Raw genomic sequence first — 19380 nt, 5'->3', positions numbered from 1 at the left:
GGATTTTTATTGAGGATAGTAGTTCATAGAAAAAGAAGTATGAAGTAGTGTGAAAGACAGATAAATGGAAATCTACAAACATCCCCCCACCAGCACCAGTGACACATCACAAATTGACAGCCGAGTCCAGAGATAAGGAAAGTCACATCATGACATATTTGGAGCGCCTCTTCCTTGTTACCAAGGAACTTCTATGTTCTATGAAAAATAGAAATTTTGAGGGCCAGGCAGTAGCACAGCAGGTTAAACATGGCACAAAGTGCAAGGACCAGCATAAGGATCCCAGTTCGAGCCCCCAGCTCCCCACCTGCAGGGGGGGTTGCTTCACGGATGGTGAAGCAGGTCTGCAGGTGTCTATCTTTCTCTCCTTCTCTCTGTCTTCCCGTCCTCTCTCGATTTTTCTCTGTCCTATCCAACAACAATGATGGCAATAACAATAATAACAATAAATAACAAGGACAACAAAAGGGAAAAAATAGCCTCCAGGAGCAATGGATTTGTAACGCAGGCACCAAGCCCCAGCAATAACCCTGGAGCCAAAAAATTTAAAAAAAGGATTTTTTTCATTGTTTGACTAGGATGTAATTTTGTTAACTAGGAAATCCAAGAGAGTTAACTAATGAGATGTCTAAAGATTAAAATGTAACTTGTTGAGAAATAGTTTGATCAGAAATAAAACTAATTTAACAATGTATAATTTTAAAATATATCAAACAATTGCAAAATATGAAATCCATTTACAGGCAGTGAGAACCATAAATACCTAGGAATAATTTATGAGAAAAGTGAAGTACTTACATGAACAAAATCTGAAAGCTTTACTTTGGAAAAAATTTAAACATATGTCAAAATATACCTTACTGAATTCTATGATTTATCACAAAAATGTCAGCTCTTCTTTAATTTTTCTCTAACTTAAAAGAGACCATTCAGAATTCAGTAAGATTTCTCCCCCACACCAACTTGAAACAGTTACTTTATAGTTTACTAGTATGAAATACATGTATGAAAATTTCCAAAAGAATTGTATAAACACAAGTACTGGGATTGAAGGCAGGTATTTATAAAGTTATATGGTGGGGGCACTTATAGAAAAATTGTAAAAAGAAATGAAGATACACCAATATAGCCACATTCTTAATAATAAACCTGTTTATAGTATGGGAAAACATTTTATTTCAGTTGGGAAGAGAGTTCTGGCAAAGCTGTCTCATTGGATGGGATCAGAGAGAAATGATTAAGGATAGTTATCACTAAGAAATGTCAATGGCGGGAGTCGGGTGGTGGCGCAGTGGGCTAAGCGCACGTGGCACAAAGCGCAGGGACCGGCATAAGGATCCCGGTTCGAGCCCCCAGCTCCCCACCTGCAGGGGAGTCACTTCACAGGCGGTGAAGCAGGTCTGCAGGTGTCTATGTTTCTCTCCCCTCTCTCTGTCTTCCCCTCCTCTCTCCATTTCTCTCTGTCCTATCCAACAACAAAAGCAACGTCAACAATGGCGATAATAACCGCAACGAGGCTGCAACAACTAGGGCAACAAAAAGGGGGAAAAATGGCCTCCAGGAGCGGTGGATTCATGGTGCAGGCACCGAGCCCAGCAATAACCCTGGAGGAAAAAAAAAAAAAAGAAATGTCAATGGCAGGTAATAATTACTGTCATAACCCCAATAACTCCACCCTTAGGATGGTGAGCATTTTATTTCATTTTGCTTTTCCCTGTAAAAGTCTAGGTCTGACACTGCAGGCCTTTTCTGTCTTACTATTTTCCACTTTGTGATCTCAGCCATGGATTAACATGAAATCATCTACACTCTGAAAGCAGAATGGAAGGAGAAAGGATGAAAGAGAAGACCACAAAAGGCTCCCTCAAGAAGTCTCTTAAGGAAGCTTCTTGGGAGCTGCAGTTCGCACTTATCCCACTGGCTAAAACTTAATCACAGGGCCATAGCCAATCACAAAAGTGTATGGGAAATATAGTCTTAATAGTTGGAGCAAGGCTGTTTAGGATCAACTAACATCTTCTGCCACTAGAATGTTGACAGTGTTACAAAGAAGGAGGCACTTGGACTTTCTATATCCTTCTTTCTTCAGCCTTTCAAAGGATTCTCAATTGCTGCCTATGAACATTTCAAAGCGTGATATACTTAAAAAGCAAAAGAAGCAAATTTAAAGTCAATACTTCAAAATACAAATATTGATTATTGTCTTTTAGTGGTAGGTATGTAGATCCTGAAGCTCAATATTATTCTCTATTTTCAAATTTGAGTAAACTGAGAATGTGCTACTTTTATAAGAACAGTGTCCCTCTCACACTTTCACTATAACTTCCTTCACAGCAAAGATGAGAGAACCCAGCCCCACTAGTATCATGAGGTTAAAGTTCCTGTCTTTCAGAAGTCCTTACTTTCTTCTTCTTTTACAGGGCAACAGCCTTTGGCATCCTCAATGGATTATGCAAGTTTGGTGCCATCCTGGGGAACACCATCTTTGCTTCTTTTGTTGGGATAACCAAGGTGGTCCCCATTCTCCTGGCTGCTGCTTCTCTTGTTGGGGGTGGCCTGATTGCTCTTCGACTTCCAGAGACCCGAGAACAGGTTCTGATGTGAACAGCCAAAATGGGAAGGAAATGTTGGTCAAATCTCATCCAAGAACCTTAAATACGCCCAACACTTCCTGTCTGTCTCTCTCCATGCCACACATGGACAGCACAGAAGGAGAAATTGATTTTGTGATCCCCTAGTTTAGGACCCATTTCAGCTGTCAATGTGTTTGTAACTCAGGTGATTGGTTTGGGGTGTGTCTCAAGCCATCCTTAGGATCACAAATCTGTGTGCTTGGCTTCATTCAGGTCTCCCAAGCCCAACACAAAGGAGGACCTTGCCTTCCTTCAGGGTGCACAGAGTAAGCAGGCCTGAGTGCATTTCCCTGAGTTGGGTGTAAACACTTATTTGCATTTCTAAATGAATTGGGAATGAGAAACTGTCAAGCTCTCCCATGATGCTCCTTGAAGCCCAATGATCTAACAAATGTTCTTTGCAGGGAATTAGAATCACCATGTTAAAATGGGGCTTGGACTATAGGATTCATCTATGTTTGCATTTGAAAGTTTTACCTATCATATTTTCAATGTGAAAATTGGCACAGTAGTATTCAACATATTCAGATATAGGAAACCAAATATTTGAGCAATACCTATATAATTCTGTTCTCCCTCCCCAAGTGTCCTAAGCTTTCTGTGATCATTAGGTGATACATTTAAGAGTGATGTTTATTGTTATTTTGATCTATTCAGAGAAATGTATGGAGATAGGCATTCTGTAAACTAACTTTGTACATAACTCTCTTGGTTTCAATGGCAGAAATGGTATCTACAGATAGTTGCCAGTATTTTAGCCATATTTGGAGAGGACTTGGTTTTTGAGATCCCAGGAAACTGAGTATGAGTGAATGAAATGCAAGCACAATTTCTAAAGCCATCTAACTTGCTGTCTAGCAAACTCACTTTTGTAAAGTTCACTTAATCCAGGCACTTTACCTCCTGTAGGTGGAGTAGATACTTTTTTCTCTTACACATATCATTTTATTTTATTTTTAATAATTTTTAATCTTTATTTACTTGATAGAGACAGCCAGAAATTGAGAGGAAGGGGGGATAGAGAGAGGGGGAGACAGAGATAGGAGACAGAGAGACACCTGCATCACTGCTTCACCACTTGTGAAGCTTTCCTCCTGCAGGTGGGGACCAAGGACTTGAACCCAGGTCCTTGCACACTGTAACATGTGCACTCAACCAAGAGCTTCACCAACTATCCCCCACAGATCACTTCTTCAATACCAGCTGTTGACTTTACTACTCACCCAGAAGCAACATGACACATGCTCAATGGCTTCTGGCACTGTCTTTGTCAGTAAGAATAAAACACAGCAGACAACGTGGGGAATTGAGCAAGGAATGAGGCATTATAACCACAGTTCTTCAAAGTGTGATTTTTTTCTCTTTCCTTTAGCAGTTGAGCATGAGACATTTATTATGATGGTTGGGTCTGATGAGAAGTCTAGGCTGTGTCTAGGTTGAGTGTGGAGGTGGCTGCAATAATTTGGAAGTAAGCTCCATTTAATTTCCGAGCTTTAACATCTGCATAATCTTTATGGCTCTTTATACCAACCTCCTAGCCTACCAAGGGCAATTTGAAGTTCATCCATCACCTGGGTCTTCATAAAGAGGCAGCTGGACTCTTGCAGCCTCTCCCTGTGAAAGATTATCTGGCACCTGTACCTGGCTACTTCTTAAATGCTGTCACTAGGGCTGAGATAAATGCCTCCTTCAGAATAGCCTCGGTGACTGAGGGATAATGTACAACATCCCTGGCCATCTGCTTCTTTTTCATTTCAGATTCTTTCCTGAGAAACTCACAATGGCATCCACGGAGAGTTTAAAGGATGAGGCTCTCCTTCGTTGCGCAGATCTGTTCATAGCTAGCGATGCATTTCATGGTGCCCAGTGTGGGAGCGGTTACTTTTAATAGTGTCAACTTTACTGTATCATCTCTCAGTGCTAATTCTCAATCTTTTGTTTTCTTGGAAATGATTAGTGAAAGGGGTATCTCTACTTGTGAAATTGTGAAGTACAATATTAGCCCAAGGGCATGTAGTAAACAGTCCTGCTCCCAGGGTTCTCTGGTACCTGTGTTCATTAATATATATATATATATTATTCAAGTAATTGTAAGCCAGCCTCTAAGAACTTAGGCTCATGATGATTTTCAGACATAAAGGTGTCTTCAGTTCCTGCATTAACTGAACTCAGCTGGGAGGAATGTTAAGAATCATTGTTCAAGTTTTTGTTTGTTTGTTTGTTTTGTTTTTGCCTCCAGGGTTATTGCTGGGACTCGGTGCCTGCACTATGAATCCACTGCTCCTGGAGGCCATTTTTCCCATTTTGTTGCCCCTGTTGTTGTTACTGTTATTGTTGCCATTGCTGTTGTTGTTGGATGGGACAGAGAGAAATCGAGAGAGGAGGGGAAGACAGAGAGGAGGAGAGAAAGATAGATACCTGCAGACCTGCTTTACCACTTGCGAAGTGACCCCTCTGCAGGTAGAGAGCTGAGGGCTCGAACCAGGATTTTTACACCGGTCCTTGCGCTTCGAGCCATGAGTGCTTATTTTGTTTTGCTTTTTAACTTTGCGTATGGGGGATCTTGAAAGGTTAAATTTTGTGATCTAGAGGACATGTAGTGGGTGCCAAGGCTAACAGCAGAGCTCTCTCTGGCATTATGGAGAAGTCCCGATTCTCTATGAGGTCATTCATTAAAAACTCACATTACTGTTTTACCTGGAATGAGTGAAAGAATATGTATAAATATAGCAATATTAGTGTTTGCTCACCTACTCAGCAAACCCTCCTGTGCCCCTATTGTGTGCCTGTCTCTGCCAAGCCCTGAGGATATAGTATGGAAGAAACTGGGCACAATTTCTGTCACATTCCTTATTTCACCGAGAGGGAAAGTGGATATGACATTGACCATTAATACAAGATGCAATTATCTTACAATGATAAAAATTTTGCTTGTAATGGAATTCTTCTTGCCTTTTTTATTTTAGCCAGTCTCCTGTGAGGTTCTGAATGGGGCTTCCCTCTGCAGTTTCTCTTGCTTAAGGAGTGTGTCAGTCGCTTATCCCTATAAATCAGGTAAATGGTTGATGTGGAAGTAGGGGTGGAGTCAGGAGTGCAGCCTGGTTCCCAGTGGTACTGGAAGAACTTTCTGTCTCTTTGCCTGTTACTTCAAGGGGTCATCTCAGTTAACACTGGCTTCCAGATTTAGGTAGGATTAATTAAATCCTAAAAGGATGGTGTGTAACCAAAACCCTAAAGCAAGCAGGCTTAGTACACCTTTAAAGTAAACTAATAGCTTATTTCCTTTTTATGTGAAGGCAGTCTGGTAGGAAGAGAGCCATGGCTTGTGTGACTGACTACTTTGTGATCTAATTACTAGATCACAAAGATCTAATTACACATATTTCATTGACCTCCTGGGGAAACTAGGAAATAAGGTTTTACCTGAGCATGCTGACAACCTGCTCATTTGAGCTACACTGGCACCCTGCTTATTTGATTCATTGGGAAAGCTCTGTTGCTCTGATAATTTAAAACCAGACCAACCAGAAACTCACAAAAGCTACCAACCCTTGAAAAGTAATCACCATCTTCCCAAAGTTCAGTGAAAAATCAACTAGTAGCAATGCACCAGTAATTTGGGAGTGTCAACGGCTATTCCTTTTCCTTAAAACTGCTTGGCTTCATTCAGGACTTGTCCTTATGAGCCCATGTCTGGTTTTAAGTTTCTGTTTCATGGATTCAGCAAAGAGTGAAAAGCTCTATCTCCGTCATTTTCATGTAGCATTTTCTTTCTTTTAGAAATAATTCCAGGCCTTTATTTTTATTTTATTTTGAATTAATTTTTATCTTTATTTATTTATTGGAGAAAGACATCCAGAAATTGAGAGGAAAGGGGCTGATAGGGAGAGAGACATCTGCACCCCTGCTTCATCACTTGCAAAGCTTTCCCTCTGCAGGTGGGATGAGGGGCTTGAATCTGGATCCTTGTGCATTGTAACATGAGTGCTCAACCAGATGTGCCACCACCCATCTTCTACTTTTTACATAAATATTTATTTATCTGTTTAGATAGACAGAAATTAAGAGGGAAGGAGGAGATAGAGAAAGGGGAAGAGAAAGAGCAACAGCTATAACACTATTTCACCTCTCATGAAGATGGGGACCAGAGACTTGAACCAAGGCGGCCCCTGGCATTGATTTTCTTTTCCCTTTCTACCTGGCATTGACTTTTATAAGTATAAATCTATTTGTGACACATTGTGATCCACTTGTTCTTATAACAGTAAACCTTGAGCCTAAATGTTTTCTCCCACTTAGGGATGTGCAGAGGATGCTATGAATATAACATTCTAGGTGTGAACTTGACCTTCTGCAGTCAGTTTAAATATGGCTTGAAATTGTCTCTTGAAAAGATGAAAATGCCTACTTTAGAGAAGAGCAAGGCAGAGCAGGATACATTTCTTCTCATATTTATTCAGCATGTGTCTACAGATTGGCTACCATGTTTTCTCACTGTTTTAGATTTCTCCCTTTAAGTAATCTTCCCTGATCCAAAGCTCAGTGGGTAGCTGTTTGTATTTAGGCCTCAAGAACAGTTTGGAAACAAACCACATAGGTCCTGGTGGAGAAATATTATGTGTATAGCTTTTCTGACAGTGCTGAAGTTTAAAAAACAGTATTAATGATGAGATGAAACAGAGACTAGAGATATCCACAAAGGTTAAATGGAGAAATAAAAACTGTTATAATTGTCACTAATTGCAGGATGAACTGGGAATCTACTTAACACGACCATGACATGCCCTCTGGGAGGTTCAAGCCCTGAGCTGAGGGGGGGGAGGAGTGGTGAGGACTCCTTGTCATTTCATCTGAAAATACACCCAGCTGTTCATTCACCTTTGGTCCTGCTAGTTTAGAATATTAAAAGAATTCAGAGATTATAAATATGTATCCCTTTAGAAAGCAAAGGTTATTCAGGAACTGTCCTCTATCACAGCTTATGTGGTCACCACATTTGGTCATTTTGCTCAGTAGGGAGGTGGTTTAATCGTAATAATTGTCACTCAAGAGAGCGAGCCATGCATGACCTGCTGCCCTGTCCCCCACCTCTCGTACTATATCATCTCAAATAATTCAGATTTCTCTGCATCAGCATGTGTGATTCCAGTGGGGGTAAGAACAAATCATCTATAAAATGGCTATCTAGAAATATTAGACATAGGGCTGTGTCACAAAAAGCTTCTCTGGGTGGTTTCACTAAAAACATTTTTGCTGAAAGAAATTTTGCTTCCTAACTATTTTGCAGTAAACCAGTTTTACCATGGAAAAAGGAAAGTGAAAAATAAAAGAGGGTCCACTCAAAATGACATCATCAGATGTGAAAGATGAACAGCAAAGTTAAAAAATACAAAATATCTTATCAGAGAAATATAAATTATACATTTCTCAGTGAAATTCTTATTTATTTATTTATTCCCTTTTGTTGCCCTTGTTGTTGTATTGTTGTAGTTATTATTGTTGTTGTTGGATAGGACAGAGAGAAATGGAGAGAGGAGGAGAAGACAGAGAGGGGGAGAGAAAGATAGACACCTGCAGACCTGCTTCACCGCCTGTGAAGTGACTCCCCTGCAGGTGGGGAACCGGGGCCGGGGGCTCGAACTGGAATCCTTATGCTGGTCCTTGTGCTTTGTGCCACATGCACTTAACCCTCTGCACTACTGCCCAACTCCCCTCAGTGACATTCTTAACCTGTGCATATTTCTGGCACTGCTATGCCAAAATGCAAAAAGAATATGTGGGTGATATCTGTGACCTGTTTACAGCTCTTTGGTTCATAGTATTAAATACATTTTTTTTCAGACTTTAAGGTCAGATTGCATTCTATCGTAGAAAGTGAAAACATATCAATCCTCAGAAAGTTGGTTTCTTATTTTGTCAGTGGATAGATGAACCCAGATGGCTAACAATCCCTCCTCCCCCCCACAACTCTTTTTTCTTTTTCTCCTCCACCTTCTTCCCCCTCCCCAGAATTTCCTTTTGACTAATTAACTTCATGATAAAAACACTGTGGTAAACATATTTGCTGCTAGAAATGAAAAATAATAAGATAGATGTCAAGAGTATTTATTGCTTAATATATGTATTAAGCCATGAGCTAGTCAGTTTGATTTGAGCTATTCTCATATAGTGGATAAAGTCTAAAAGACACTTTTTTTTTTAAAGTTTGAGTATTTTATCATGTCATTAGAAATAGATCTGATGGTTTTGCTACATTTCAAATGAGTCAAGCATTAACAGTTGATTTGTGTTTATCAGGTTTAAAGAATAGAAGTTTAAAGAATTTGAGGCTAATTTTTATCATGAGGTTTTTGTCCGAGATTTCTGCTCCATCTGAATTCTGGAGTTTCCCAACCCTCACAGACTAATAATGCCTGTCATTTGTTCTTGATGTGACAGGTAAGTAGGTAAAACAAGCTGAAGATTGGGAAGAGATTTGGTCCATCTTTTCATGCTCCTGGAGACTTACGAATCTTTTCTTGCCTTTTCTAATTTAAAGTGGTAGGCTAATTGTGGTATGTACACATTAAGCCTTTGGGCACCAGTGTGCTGCTTTGGATGACAAAAAGATTTGATTCCCTTTGGTGAGAGGAACACCTGCAGAGGTGGTATTTGGGGACAGAGGTGAAACATATCTTGATGTGAGTTTTGTGGTCTTCCCTTGATGATGTTTGACCAGTGGCTTTGAATCTTTCCTATGTCTTACAGTAACTGCTACAGAAGGGACTGTCCCAGTTTTTTTTTATCTAGATGGAATACTTCATCTAGCTTCTTAGGTGTGAGAAATTGAATAGTAAAATTCCAAGGTGGTAATTTACTCCTAGAATGGTGGTGTCCGGGAACAAAGTTAGTAAAGAGGGCTTTTCCAGGAGTCCCTGTGGCCTCTGAAATGCTCTATGACTTGCAAAGAATACTTGTAAGTAGTGATGGTCTTGTGACACTGACTGTTGATGAAATGTGCTGACACACAGCAAGTGAAAGAAGAGGCTGTCTCCTTGGAAGTCCTCCATCTTTCTGTAAAACATATTCAAGTAGAAATGAGAAAAGGTCAGTTATGCACTACTGTCCTGTGTCATCCTAACCAGTTCTCCATCTCATGACCATGAGGAGGACCCAGAGCCACTGCTGTGAGCAAGAAGTCTACAGATGTTGGGCAAAGAGACCCACCCCTGGTTTACAATAAATGGACAACTGACTATATAAAACTGCACCTCATGGCTATCCAGAGGTATCTGGACAAGTTTGTAAATAATGCCGTGTGTAGTAACTGTGTCTGAAGAATAATTAAACTGATACTGTGATTGGAAAATGACCAAAACTGTGTGTGTCTTCTTTTCATACTCTAATTACCTTCTTCCATTTAGTGGTTTTCCTTCTACTATTTTGGAAACTGGAATTACTTTGATGGTCTAACTCTTTCTATTCTTTAGTGTATTGCAGACATAGAAACACTGGATTTGGTGAAAAATATTAATTATTAATACTTTGTGATCTAAATATTGACAAGCCTATACTGAAAGTTTACTCTATAGTAAGGGCTGTGATTAAAGACTCTTGAAAACTGTCTTCTGTAATCTTCAGATGAACCTAGTGATGTAAGTGTCATTGTCTTCCCATCAGAGATGGAAACCTGAAGGAAAGGTGAGCAAACTTGTCAGAGGTTGAAGAAAATTGAGAGGTGGAGTCAGATCAGCATCTGGTCCCTCACCACCTGGCACATGGTAGCACCTAATGACCCCACTGAGATTCCTCCCAAATAAGTCTAGGTGTAGATTAGTCAATAACTAATTGGATTTCAAGACCAATAACCAATACCAGCCAAACTGTGCCTTTTAAATGTAGAGGTTTCCACTGACTGTGACCTCAGAGAACCCTCCTTTTTTTTTTTGTTCTGGTGCATTACAACTAGCTTGGCATTTAGAATATAGTGTTGGAAAATAATGAATGACCAAATGAATAAACCTACTAGCCGAATGTTGTGAAGCAATGAAAGTGTCTGGCTCAAAATACTTAGCCAACCCCCACCTCTCCAGAGCTCTGCCCCACTAGGAAAAGATAGGAACAGGCTGGGAGTATGGATCTACCTGCCAATGCCCAGGTTCAGTGTAGGAGAAATTACAGAAACCAGACCTTCCACCTTCTGCATCCCATAATTATCCTGGCTCCATGCTCCCAGAGGGATAAAGAATAGGAAAACTTTGAAGAGATGGGATGGGATACAGAATTCTGGTGGTGGGAACTGTGTGGAATTGTACCTCTCTTATCCTATGGTCTTGCCAATATTTTTATTTTATAAATAAATTAATAAAAATAAAGAAGTGCTGGATCCTTAAGTATGAGGTCCTAAGTTACTCCCAGAAATTCAAAAGCCAAAAACAAACAAACAAAAAAAAACTAGCCAATGGATTGATTCAAACATTGACCCAATGGTGCAGCCAGAGCTCCGGGACAGTGCCTCAGATACTTCAATAATTGTATGGTGAAGAGGCCCAAGGGTTCTAAGGTGGTGGTTGAGGTACTCAGGTATTTTAGTTAGAGGTTGCCTTTTCCCACTACTATGAAAGGAAGCGTCTCAGTATTTTAACAAACATGGAATTACCATTTTCAGCTGTATGGGAATATTGAAAGGCACAATTGATCAACTCAGGGCAGTGTTCTCCTTGACTGGTGTTTTGCAAGGATCTTTGAAGTTACTAAGTCATATCATCAACTGAAAAACTGAAGATGGACTTAGTTCTTCTAAAGGTGTACTTTTTGAGTTATTCCTAGAACGCTAGAGGGCAGTAGCTACCTTGGAGATGTGAGTCAAGTTTGTACTCACATAGTTGGTTAGCCCTCTATCCCAGTCTGTCAAATGCAATGAGACAGCTTTTGCAAAATGATGAATATTTTCTCTCTATTCTTTAGGATGCATCTGATGGGGAGATGATTCCATGTGACATTTTCTTGGGGGTTCAGGATGTCCTCCAGCCATTTGTAGTATGTACTGAAACGAGGTACTTTTGTAATCTTTGGGGGCAATTGTCTAGTTCAAGTTCAGCAGGCATAATTACTAAATGCTCATGTGCAAACATGTAGCATCATTCTAGAAGACAGCTGGCATTTTAACCTGTGAAACTTAGCCATTTTATTATTACTAGATGATTTCATATAGGCAAAACCCTCTGACTTTGCCTGGACATTTATGAAGATTAATAACAAGTATGAAGATTAATAACAAGTATGCAGAAGTGAGTAGTGATTTACATATTTGTAAATTCCTTTTTAAAAATATTTTATTTATTATTGGATAGACATAGAAATTGAGAGGGGAGGGGGACTTACAAAGGGAGAGAGACAGAGAGACAATGTGCAGCCCTGATTCACCCCTTGTGAAACTTTCCTTCTGTAGGTGGGGACCAGGGGCTTGAAACTGGGTCCTTGTATATTGTGAGAGCTTAACCAGGGGCACCAGCACCTGGCCCTCATATTTATAAATTGCTACTCAGACTGAACTTTTCCACATATGGGAGATGGTTCTTGACTCTGTGTGTGTGTGTGTGTGTGTGTGTGTGTGTGTGTGTGTGTGTGTGTATCTGTTTAATGTCTAGGCATAATGGCTTAAAGCAAATGATTTAAACCAGTGTCAATAATTGTTTATGCTAGGATAAAAGTGATTAGTGGATTAGTAGATGTTTCTTAAATATTTAAATAATTTCCAAATAAGATGACTATTCAATGCTAAGCATTTGCTTAAGTTTTTCTCCTTTTAACTTTTTTATCTTATTAGGTCTATTAGTAAATGTGTTTTGTTCCATCCTGAGAAATTTACTATGAGGAAGAATGTAATTCTAGAAATTATCACAGGCACTTATATTACAAAACCTAGTAGAGTCCATGGGAGGAAATCTTTTTAGCAAAACTGAGCCATATAAAGGCTGTCTGTGGGAGGCCGTGCGGTAGCACACCGGGTTAAGCACACGTAGTGCAAGGACCTGCTTCAAGAATCCCAGTTCAAGCCCCCAGCTCCCTACCTGCAGTGTGTGTGTGTGGGAGGGGCGGTGGTTGCTTCACAACTAGTGAAGCTGGTCTGCAGGTGTCTATCTTTCTCTTCCTCTATCTTCCTCTCCTCTCTCAATTTCTCTCTGTCTTATCTAGTTTTTAAAAAAATGGGAAAAAAATGGCCTCCAGGAGCAGTGGATTTGTAGTGCCTGCACTGAGCCCCAGCAAAAACCCTGGAGGCTAAGTAAATAATTATAAAGACTGTCTGTCACCTACACCAGGAGACACTCACTTTGGGAGCCCAGCAGTTCTTGTTTCCTTTTTTTTTTAAATTTATTTATTCCCTTTTGTTGCCCTTGTTTTTTTAAATTGTTGTAGTTATTATAGTTGTCGTCGTTGTTGGATAGGACAGAGAGAAATGGAGAGAGGAGGGGAAGACAGAGAAGGGGAGAGAAAGATAGACACCTGCAGACCTGCTTCACCACCTGTGAATCAATTCCCCTACAGGTGGGGAGTCGGGGGCTCAAACTGGGATCCTTGTGCCGGCCCTTGCGCTTTGTGCCACATGCGCTTAACCCACTGCGCTACTGCCTGACTCTCCTTGTTTCCATTTCTAACTCGTGTGATCAGAGAAGACTGTAAATGTGTTCTTGTACTAACTTCTTCACCTTTAAAATGGAAATAGAGGTGTTTCTGTGCTATGGTCTCTCTCTTTTTCTCTCTCTCCTCTCTCTCTCTGCCTTTATGCCCTTTTGTTTCTTTCTAAAACAATAAAATAACTACATAAAAAATCAGTCAACAGATAGCTGTAAAGTGCCTTAGTATTTTGACTTTCTACAGAAGGAAAATGTCCACTAGGGATATAAAGCAAAATACAGAAATAGAACTTTCTGTGCATGACTCTTGGGAGGAATCCAAGGGAGAGAATGCATGTAATGTCAGACATGCTTTATTTTGAGGCCCTGTATGCAGTGCATTTGTGTAGTCTTCACCAGTGGCTTCCACTGAAGAAAAAGCAGCAAGTGATCCCTAAGTGTAACAAGGAGAGACTGTGCACTCACTTCAAGACTCATTTCAAGAGAAAGAAAGTACCCACAGAGAAAACTGCTCTTCCATGTATATCCAGTCTGAACTATGATTTTCACAAAACAGTGACAGGAAACTTCATTTAACAATATGGACAGGAGCTGTGCATAAAGATAATGGAGAGGACAAAGGGAGAGAATGGGGAGAGGGAGAGAAGCTAGTTCTGTAGTCAGAAAGCCTCAGGGTGCTGTTCCTGTTGTATCATCTGGGCAAATAAGGCCCCTGTTTCTGATCTGAAGTCAGTAAATGTCAGCTGCTCACTCCTGTCTTTGCCTGTGTCCTTGAACCTGTAGTTTTTAGAAGAAGAAAGAGCTTCATTTTCTTATCCACTCAGCATAAAAATCTCTCTGAAGTGAAAACAGTGGAAAGAGCTTCAGCAAGTGTAGTAGAAAAATCAGAATGTTCTAAGTCTGGCCTTATGGAACTGCACCATTTCTGGGGACGCTCCACAGCTAAGATGTACATTCAAAGAAGGTCAGAAAAGACAGCTGGGCAATGAATCTGGAAATAGATCTGAATGTGAGTCCGGCTGTGTTTCATGGGATGAATTTTCCTGGCAGGAGTTTACATGGCAGAATTCTTCTTGACTGGAGAAGGGCAGAGATTATATACATATATTTTTTTTTACCCCACCAGGACTATTACTGGGGCTTGGTGCCACACACTGAATCCACTGCTCCCAATAGCCATTTTTCTTTTTTTTTTTTTTTTTCTATTTTATTTGATAGCAACAGAGAAAAATTGAGAGGGGAGATAAAAATAGGGATAGAGAAGGATAGGCAGCTACAGACCTGCTTCATAAGCAGTGAAGTGTCCCCTCTGTGGGTTGGGAGAGGGCTGGAACCTGGGGCCTTACACATGGTAATGTGTGCACTCAGCCAGGTGCTTCATTGCCTGGCCATGGCAACCGTACATGCATCATTTTTGGCAGAGGCGTGTGAAGAGTTGGAGTGTGTGGACTCAGAGATGAGTGGTTGCTGGTCACCTCTCTGGACTTACATCAGAGCCTGCAGGACAGAAGGTTGTGGCCCTTTGAGCAACCCCCTAGCAATGGTGATTGCTAACAGGATAGAGGCCCAGGAAAAGACATGAAAAATAGCTGCTCCTGTGGACTTGCAGAAATGACCAGGTGAAAGTAATGTGAAATCCTTTAGGAACGTGGCTGAAGCCTGAAGAAAGTCCCACAAAATATGATTATAGCCTATGGAAACTGGAAACACAGGAAGCATACAAAGTAAGGACAGACACTATAGAAAGCACAGGTGAGGGAAATTTTGGTTTATTATAAGAAAGGGGGATCTAGGACAATGCAGAAATCACCTCTCTCCCAGGCTTTGAAGGAATATGACTCTAAAGCCTGTGACACTAATGGAATGCTTTGGAATCCCAGCTTCATGATTTGATCATTAGTTATTCACTTTTACTAGCTTACCTCATATGAGTTTCAACTTTATAATTTTGTTAGAGGAATTTTGGCAAGTGAAATAATAAGACTATCCACAATTTACATAATCTTGTTTAAAAATCAATATTGCATTTGCATCAAGTCCTCAGATGTAATTTACACTGCATGTGGGATTTCCTCTGGGGACTTAGCTTAAGGGAGAGAGGATAAAAAGACAGGGAGGGAGGGAGGGAGGGAGGAAGCAGACTGGGGAGGAAGGGAGCGATGGGTGATAGAGACAGATACACACAGAAGGTGAGTCAGAGGACTTTGGGCATGGCCATATCAGAAGGAGACGGCAGGTAATGATGCCCACAGAAGCAAGAAGGTCATTAAAAGGAAGTCCAGGAGCACAGAGGGAGTTTATGCTCAGACACCATGGCCCACCAGCAGGGGTAACTGCACAGATGCAGAGTCTCAGACCCTATACAGGTGAGGGTCATCCCACATACTGCAAGGAATCATAGGGAAACTGAATTCCTATCTGAGGCCGTGGCAGTTTTAGAGGGATTCAAATCGAGTAATTGGAGCTGATTCTGGAGAGGAAAATGAGACTATCTTGGAGTCTGGAACAGACAGTCAGGATTTACCTACTTCACGCCAAACACTAGCCAAGATCTCCTGGGCAGTATCCCCCAGCTCTGGGCCCAGATTGGGTTTCTGCTGGTGGCTAGGTCTCAGCCTCTCAGTCTTGCTGCTGCTGTCAGTTAATTCCCACAGGCTTTGGCAAGATCCCCACAGGCACCAGCTGACAGTACCTGCCCTGACCTACATGGCACATCTCTCTCTGGGGCCTTGGACATATTTGACACCATAGCATCTTAAGAATCAAAATTCGGGAGTCGGGCAGTAGTGCAGAAGGTTAAGCGCACATGGCGCAAAGTGCAAGGACCGGTGTAAGGATCCTGGTTCAAGCCCCTGGCTCCCCACCTGCAAGGGAGTTGCTTCACAGGCAGTGAAGCTGGTCTGCAGGTGTTTATCTTTCTCTCCCCCTCTCTATCTTCCCTTCCTCTCTCCATTTCTCTCTGTCCTATCCAACAATGACGACAACAAGAATAACTACAACAATAACACAAGGGCAACAAAAGGGAATAAATAAATTAATTAACTAATTAATGTAAAAAAGAATCAAAATTCATCCAAATCCATTTAGAGATGTACTTGACCTTATTAAACAATTCATGAATCAAACAGTGTCTCATCAGTGCAACAAAGAATTGCATAAATAGTTTATATAGTCAAAGAGTGGGAACTGGTTCATAGCCAAAGAACAGAAAGATTATTTCAAGTTAAACTACCTTCTCATGTGGGCATTGGGCAGGGAGTGGGCAGAGCAAGGGATTGGGGAACAGATTTAACCATGCAGATCTCACTAGCACTGATCACGGAAACTCAATATTGATTGGTTTCAAATTCTCTTTTGGAGATAGACTGAAATTACTATTAGGTTAGGAATGATGCCTTGGTGGGGTTTGCCATAAATGACTCTTTGGTGCCTGTTTTGTCCACATGGCATACATGCAGAACTGCTCAGCACTCACAGAAACTCAACCTGACATGGAATGCATGCCCTGTCCTCAGACTGGCAGGAGACACGAGTTCACAGATAAATACTCTCCCTTCTTATTCCAGGAAGAGGAACCAGAGATGCCTGTCATGACTACTCAGGTGATTCTGTGAGTAAGTGGCCTCTCAATGTAATATGAAACCAGAGTCCAGGAGGTTTATTAGGTAGAACAACCCCCTTGCAGTGCCCAAGGCCCTGTTCTAGCCCTGACATCATATGTGAGCAGCATGAATGGGGAAGTGACATTGCATTATCTTTTTTTCTTCTCTTTATTGAGGGAATGAATGGTTTACAGCCCACAGTAAAATATAACACTTTGTACATGTGTAACGTTTCCCAGTTTCCCACACAACAATTCAACCCCCCTCTAGGTCCTCCTTTGCCATCATGTGCCAGGACCTGATTCTCAACCCACCCCCAACCCCAGAGTCTTTTACTTTGGTGCAGCATGCCAACTGCAGTCCAAGTTCTTCTTTGTGTTTTCCCTTCTGCTCTTATTTTCCAACTTCTGTCTATGAGTGGGATGTAGCGTCTTCTCTTTTTCCATTAGTTTCTCCCTCTCAAAAGAAAAAAAAAAAAAGGAAAATTGGCCTGGGGAGGCTTCTCAGTGATATGCATATGAGATGCCCTGTGTTCATTCACTCCTAGGCATCATAGTAAAAAAGAAAGTTAGGATCCACTAGATACTGAAAATGCATCTTTAAAGATTATCTTATAAAAGAGAGAAAAACACTGTTCTGTCATATGTGATGTCAGGGACGGAGCCCATGGCCTTACACATGTGTCTTTGGATAGCTTTCCTTCCTCTTCTCTCCTTGGCATTCTCCCTACCTATCAGCCCTACTCTTTGGTGCTGGCCTGCTAATTAAACTACTCTCACATATTCCTTTCTCCCAGGCTTTGCTTTCTCTCAGGCTTTGGCAATTCAGGCTATGAGAATAGTGAACTGGGAATGAGAAGGAGATAGGAATCATTTTCTTTGGGGACAGGCCTGCTTGAATGTCCCATATAACTATAGGGAGCAGAGCCAAGAGTGTCCTCAGAAGCCATGATGAGGGCATTTCTCCAACCATTGCTTTGGAGGGGTGGCAAATGCTTGAGACAGGTATGACCGTGGTTGAGGAGACTCCCTTTTGTCTGGAGAATTCCTTCTAATCTGCAGAGTTCATTTCATATATTACACAGGCAGGCTCTGGGACTTAAACTCCTACTCACTTCTCTGGTCTCTCCAGGGCTTAGTTTTAGGCATGGTGTGCAGGCCTTGCTCACTGTGTGGGATATCCCTGTCTGGTGTATCAGACTAAAGATATCACAAGGGAATTCTTGCCTCCTGTCATCCAGTTCAGGTCTTGGCCAAATAATTGGGACCCAGATTGCAGAACGTAGGTTTTGCCTTCAGGAAATTCAATTACAGTGTTGAAAGCACTAATTACCTGCCTTAAAAACCAACATTATTAGCCAGGAATAATTGCTACTGCAAGAATAGTGAAAACAATCAGGAAAAAAAAGCACATCTTTAAAACCAACTTCACATTCACTCCCTCTAGCAGACAGGCAAATGCAGACATCCCCCCCCCCCATTAAAAAGGAAACCTTTAGCCACCAGCAGTCTGCTCCCAAGTTCCATATATGTATAATCTTCAGTGTGAATAGTAACTAGAGATACTGTCAAAAAATAACATGTGGAAGTTCATACAACTTTGGTACTTGTTATTTTAAGCTCATACTCAGGATATAAATGATTTTTGGAGTTTGAGTTATAGTTAGTAGGTAAGGCATGAAAAGCCTGTGTGTAGGGAGGTAGCATTGTGAGGCTTCATGGTTACCATGACTACACTGCAGAACTCCCTGGCAACTTGAAGTGTGTGCGTGTTTGTGTGTGTGTGTGTGTGTGTGTGTGTGAGAGAGAGAGAGAGAGAGAGAGATTTGAGAAACCCTGAACATAAAATCAGAGGGAGCTACAAATTCCCAAATTGTAAAAGTTTATTTCCTTAAATACAGCTACCATCTGGGCACAGTCTCTTTTAAGACTCTGTACTCCAGATGCATTTTTGTCAAACAAAGCAGAGTTATCTTTAGAAAGCTAAGATTAAAGGAGCAATGATTGAATGTAGCAATTGTGAGGAAACCTGGCAACTGTTTCTGTACTGATGTCGGGTTTAGTCAGCATCGTTGGGGGCTCTGCCATGTAAATAAAATATTACCTCAGGAGGAGCCATCTTGTTGAACTGGGGAGGATGACCAGACAGCCTGAAGATTCTCATTATCCTCCCTTTATCTGTCTCCAAGTCTGCAGGGCCATGACACAGCTTTGGGAACAGATGACAAAAGGGCAGGTGACTCTGAGCCTGTAAATGGTCTTAAAAGAATTTTCTAGGTCATTTGCTTTTCACTTCACATCTTCATCAATTACATATGTTACAGGAGTCATTGATTCAGCAGAGATCTCGGGAGTGACTCCAGTGATGCCCTCACCAATGAAATTGATACATATTACAAAAGCCTCTGAAAATGGTCTAAAGGCCACGTGAGTGAAATAAAAATGCATCTGTCTGAAAGGGAGAGTTGGTGATATTTGAACCAAGATCAGGTATTCATCTCTCTGACACCAGCAAGTGGAAAGTCAGTCC

The 19380-nt window shown here is 41.1% G+C and overlaps 1 protein-coding gene across 5 annotated transcripts in view; it reads left to right on the top strand.

The window, feature by feature from the left end:
* Window positions 1–4671, top strand: part of SV2B (synaptic vesicle glycoprotein 2B) — a 141048-nt gene extending 136377 nt beyond the window's left edge. For all 5 annotated transcript variants that reach the window (XM_060179360.1, XM_016190347.2, XM_016190286.2 and 2 more), the window contains one exon: window positions 2421–4671. In XM_060179360.1, the coding sequence (XP_060035343.1) occupies window positions 2421–2604 (184 nt within the window). In that variant the 3' untranslated portion in view covers window positions 2605–4671. The remainder of the gene's footprint in view (window positions 1–2420) is intronic.
* The last annotated feature ends 14709 nt before the right edge of the window (window positions 4672–19380 follow it).

The sequence above is a fragment of the Erinaceus europaeus genome, chromosome 20 (genome assembly GCF_950295315.1).
Source record: "Erinaceus europaeus chromosome 20, mEriEur2.1, whole genome shotgun sequence".
Lineage (NCBI taxonomy): Eukaryota > Metazoa > Chordata > Mammalia > Eulipotyphla > Erinaceidae > Erinaceus > Erinaceus europaeus.
Note: the sequence above shows the minus strand (reverse complement) of the source record. Positions and strands in the feature narration are given on the sequence as shown.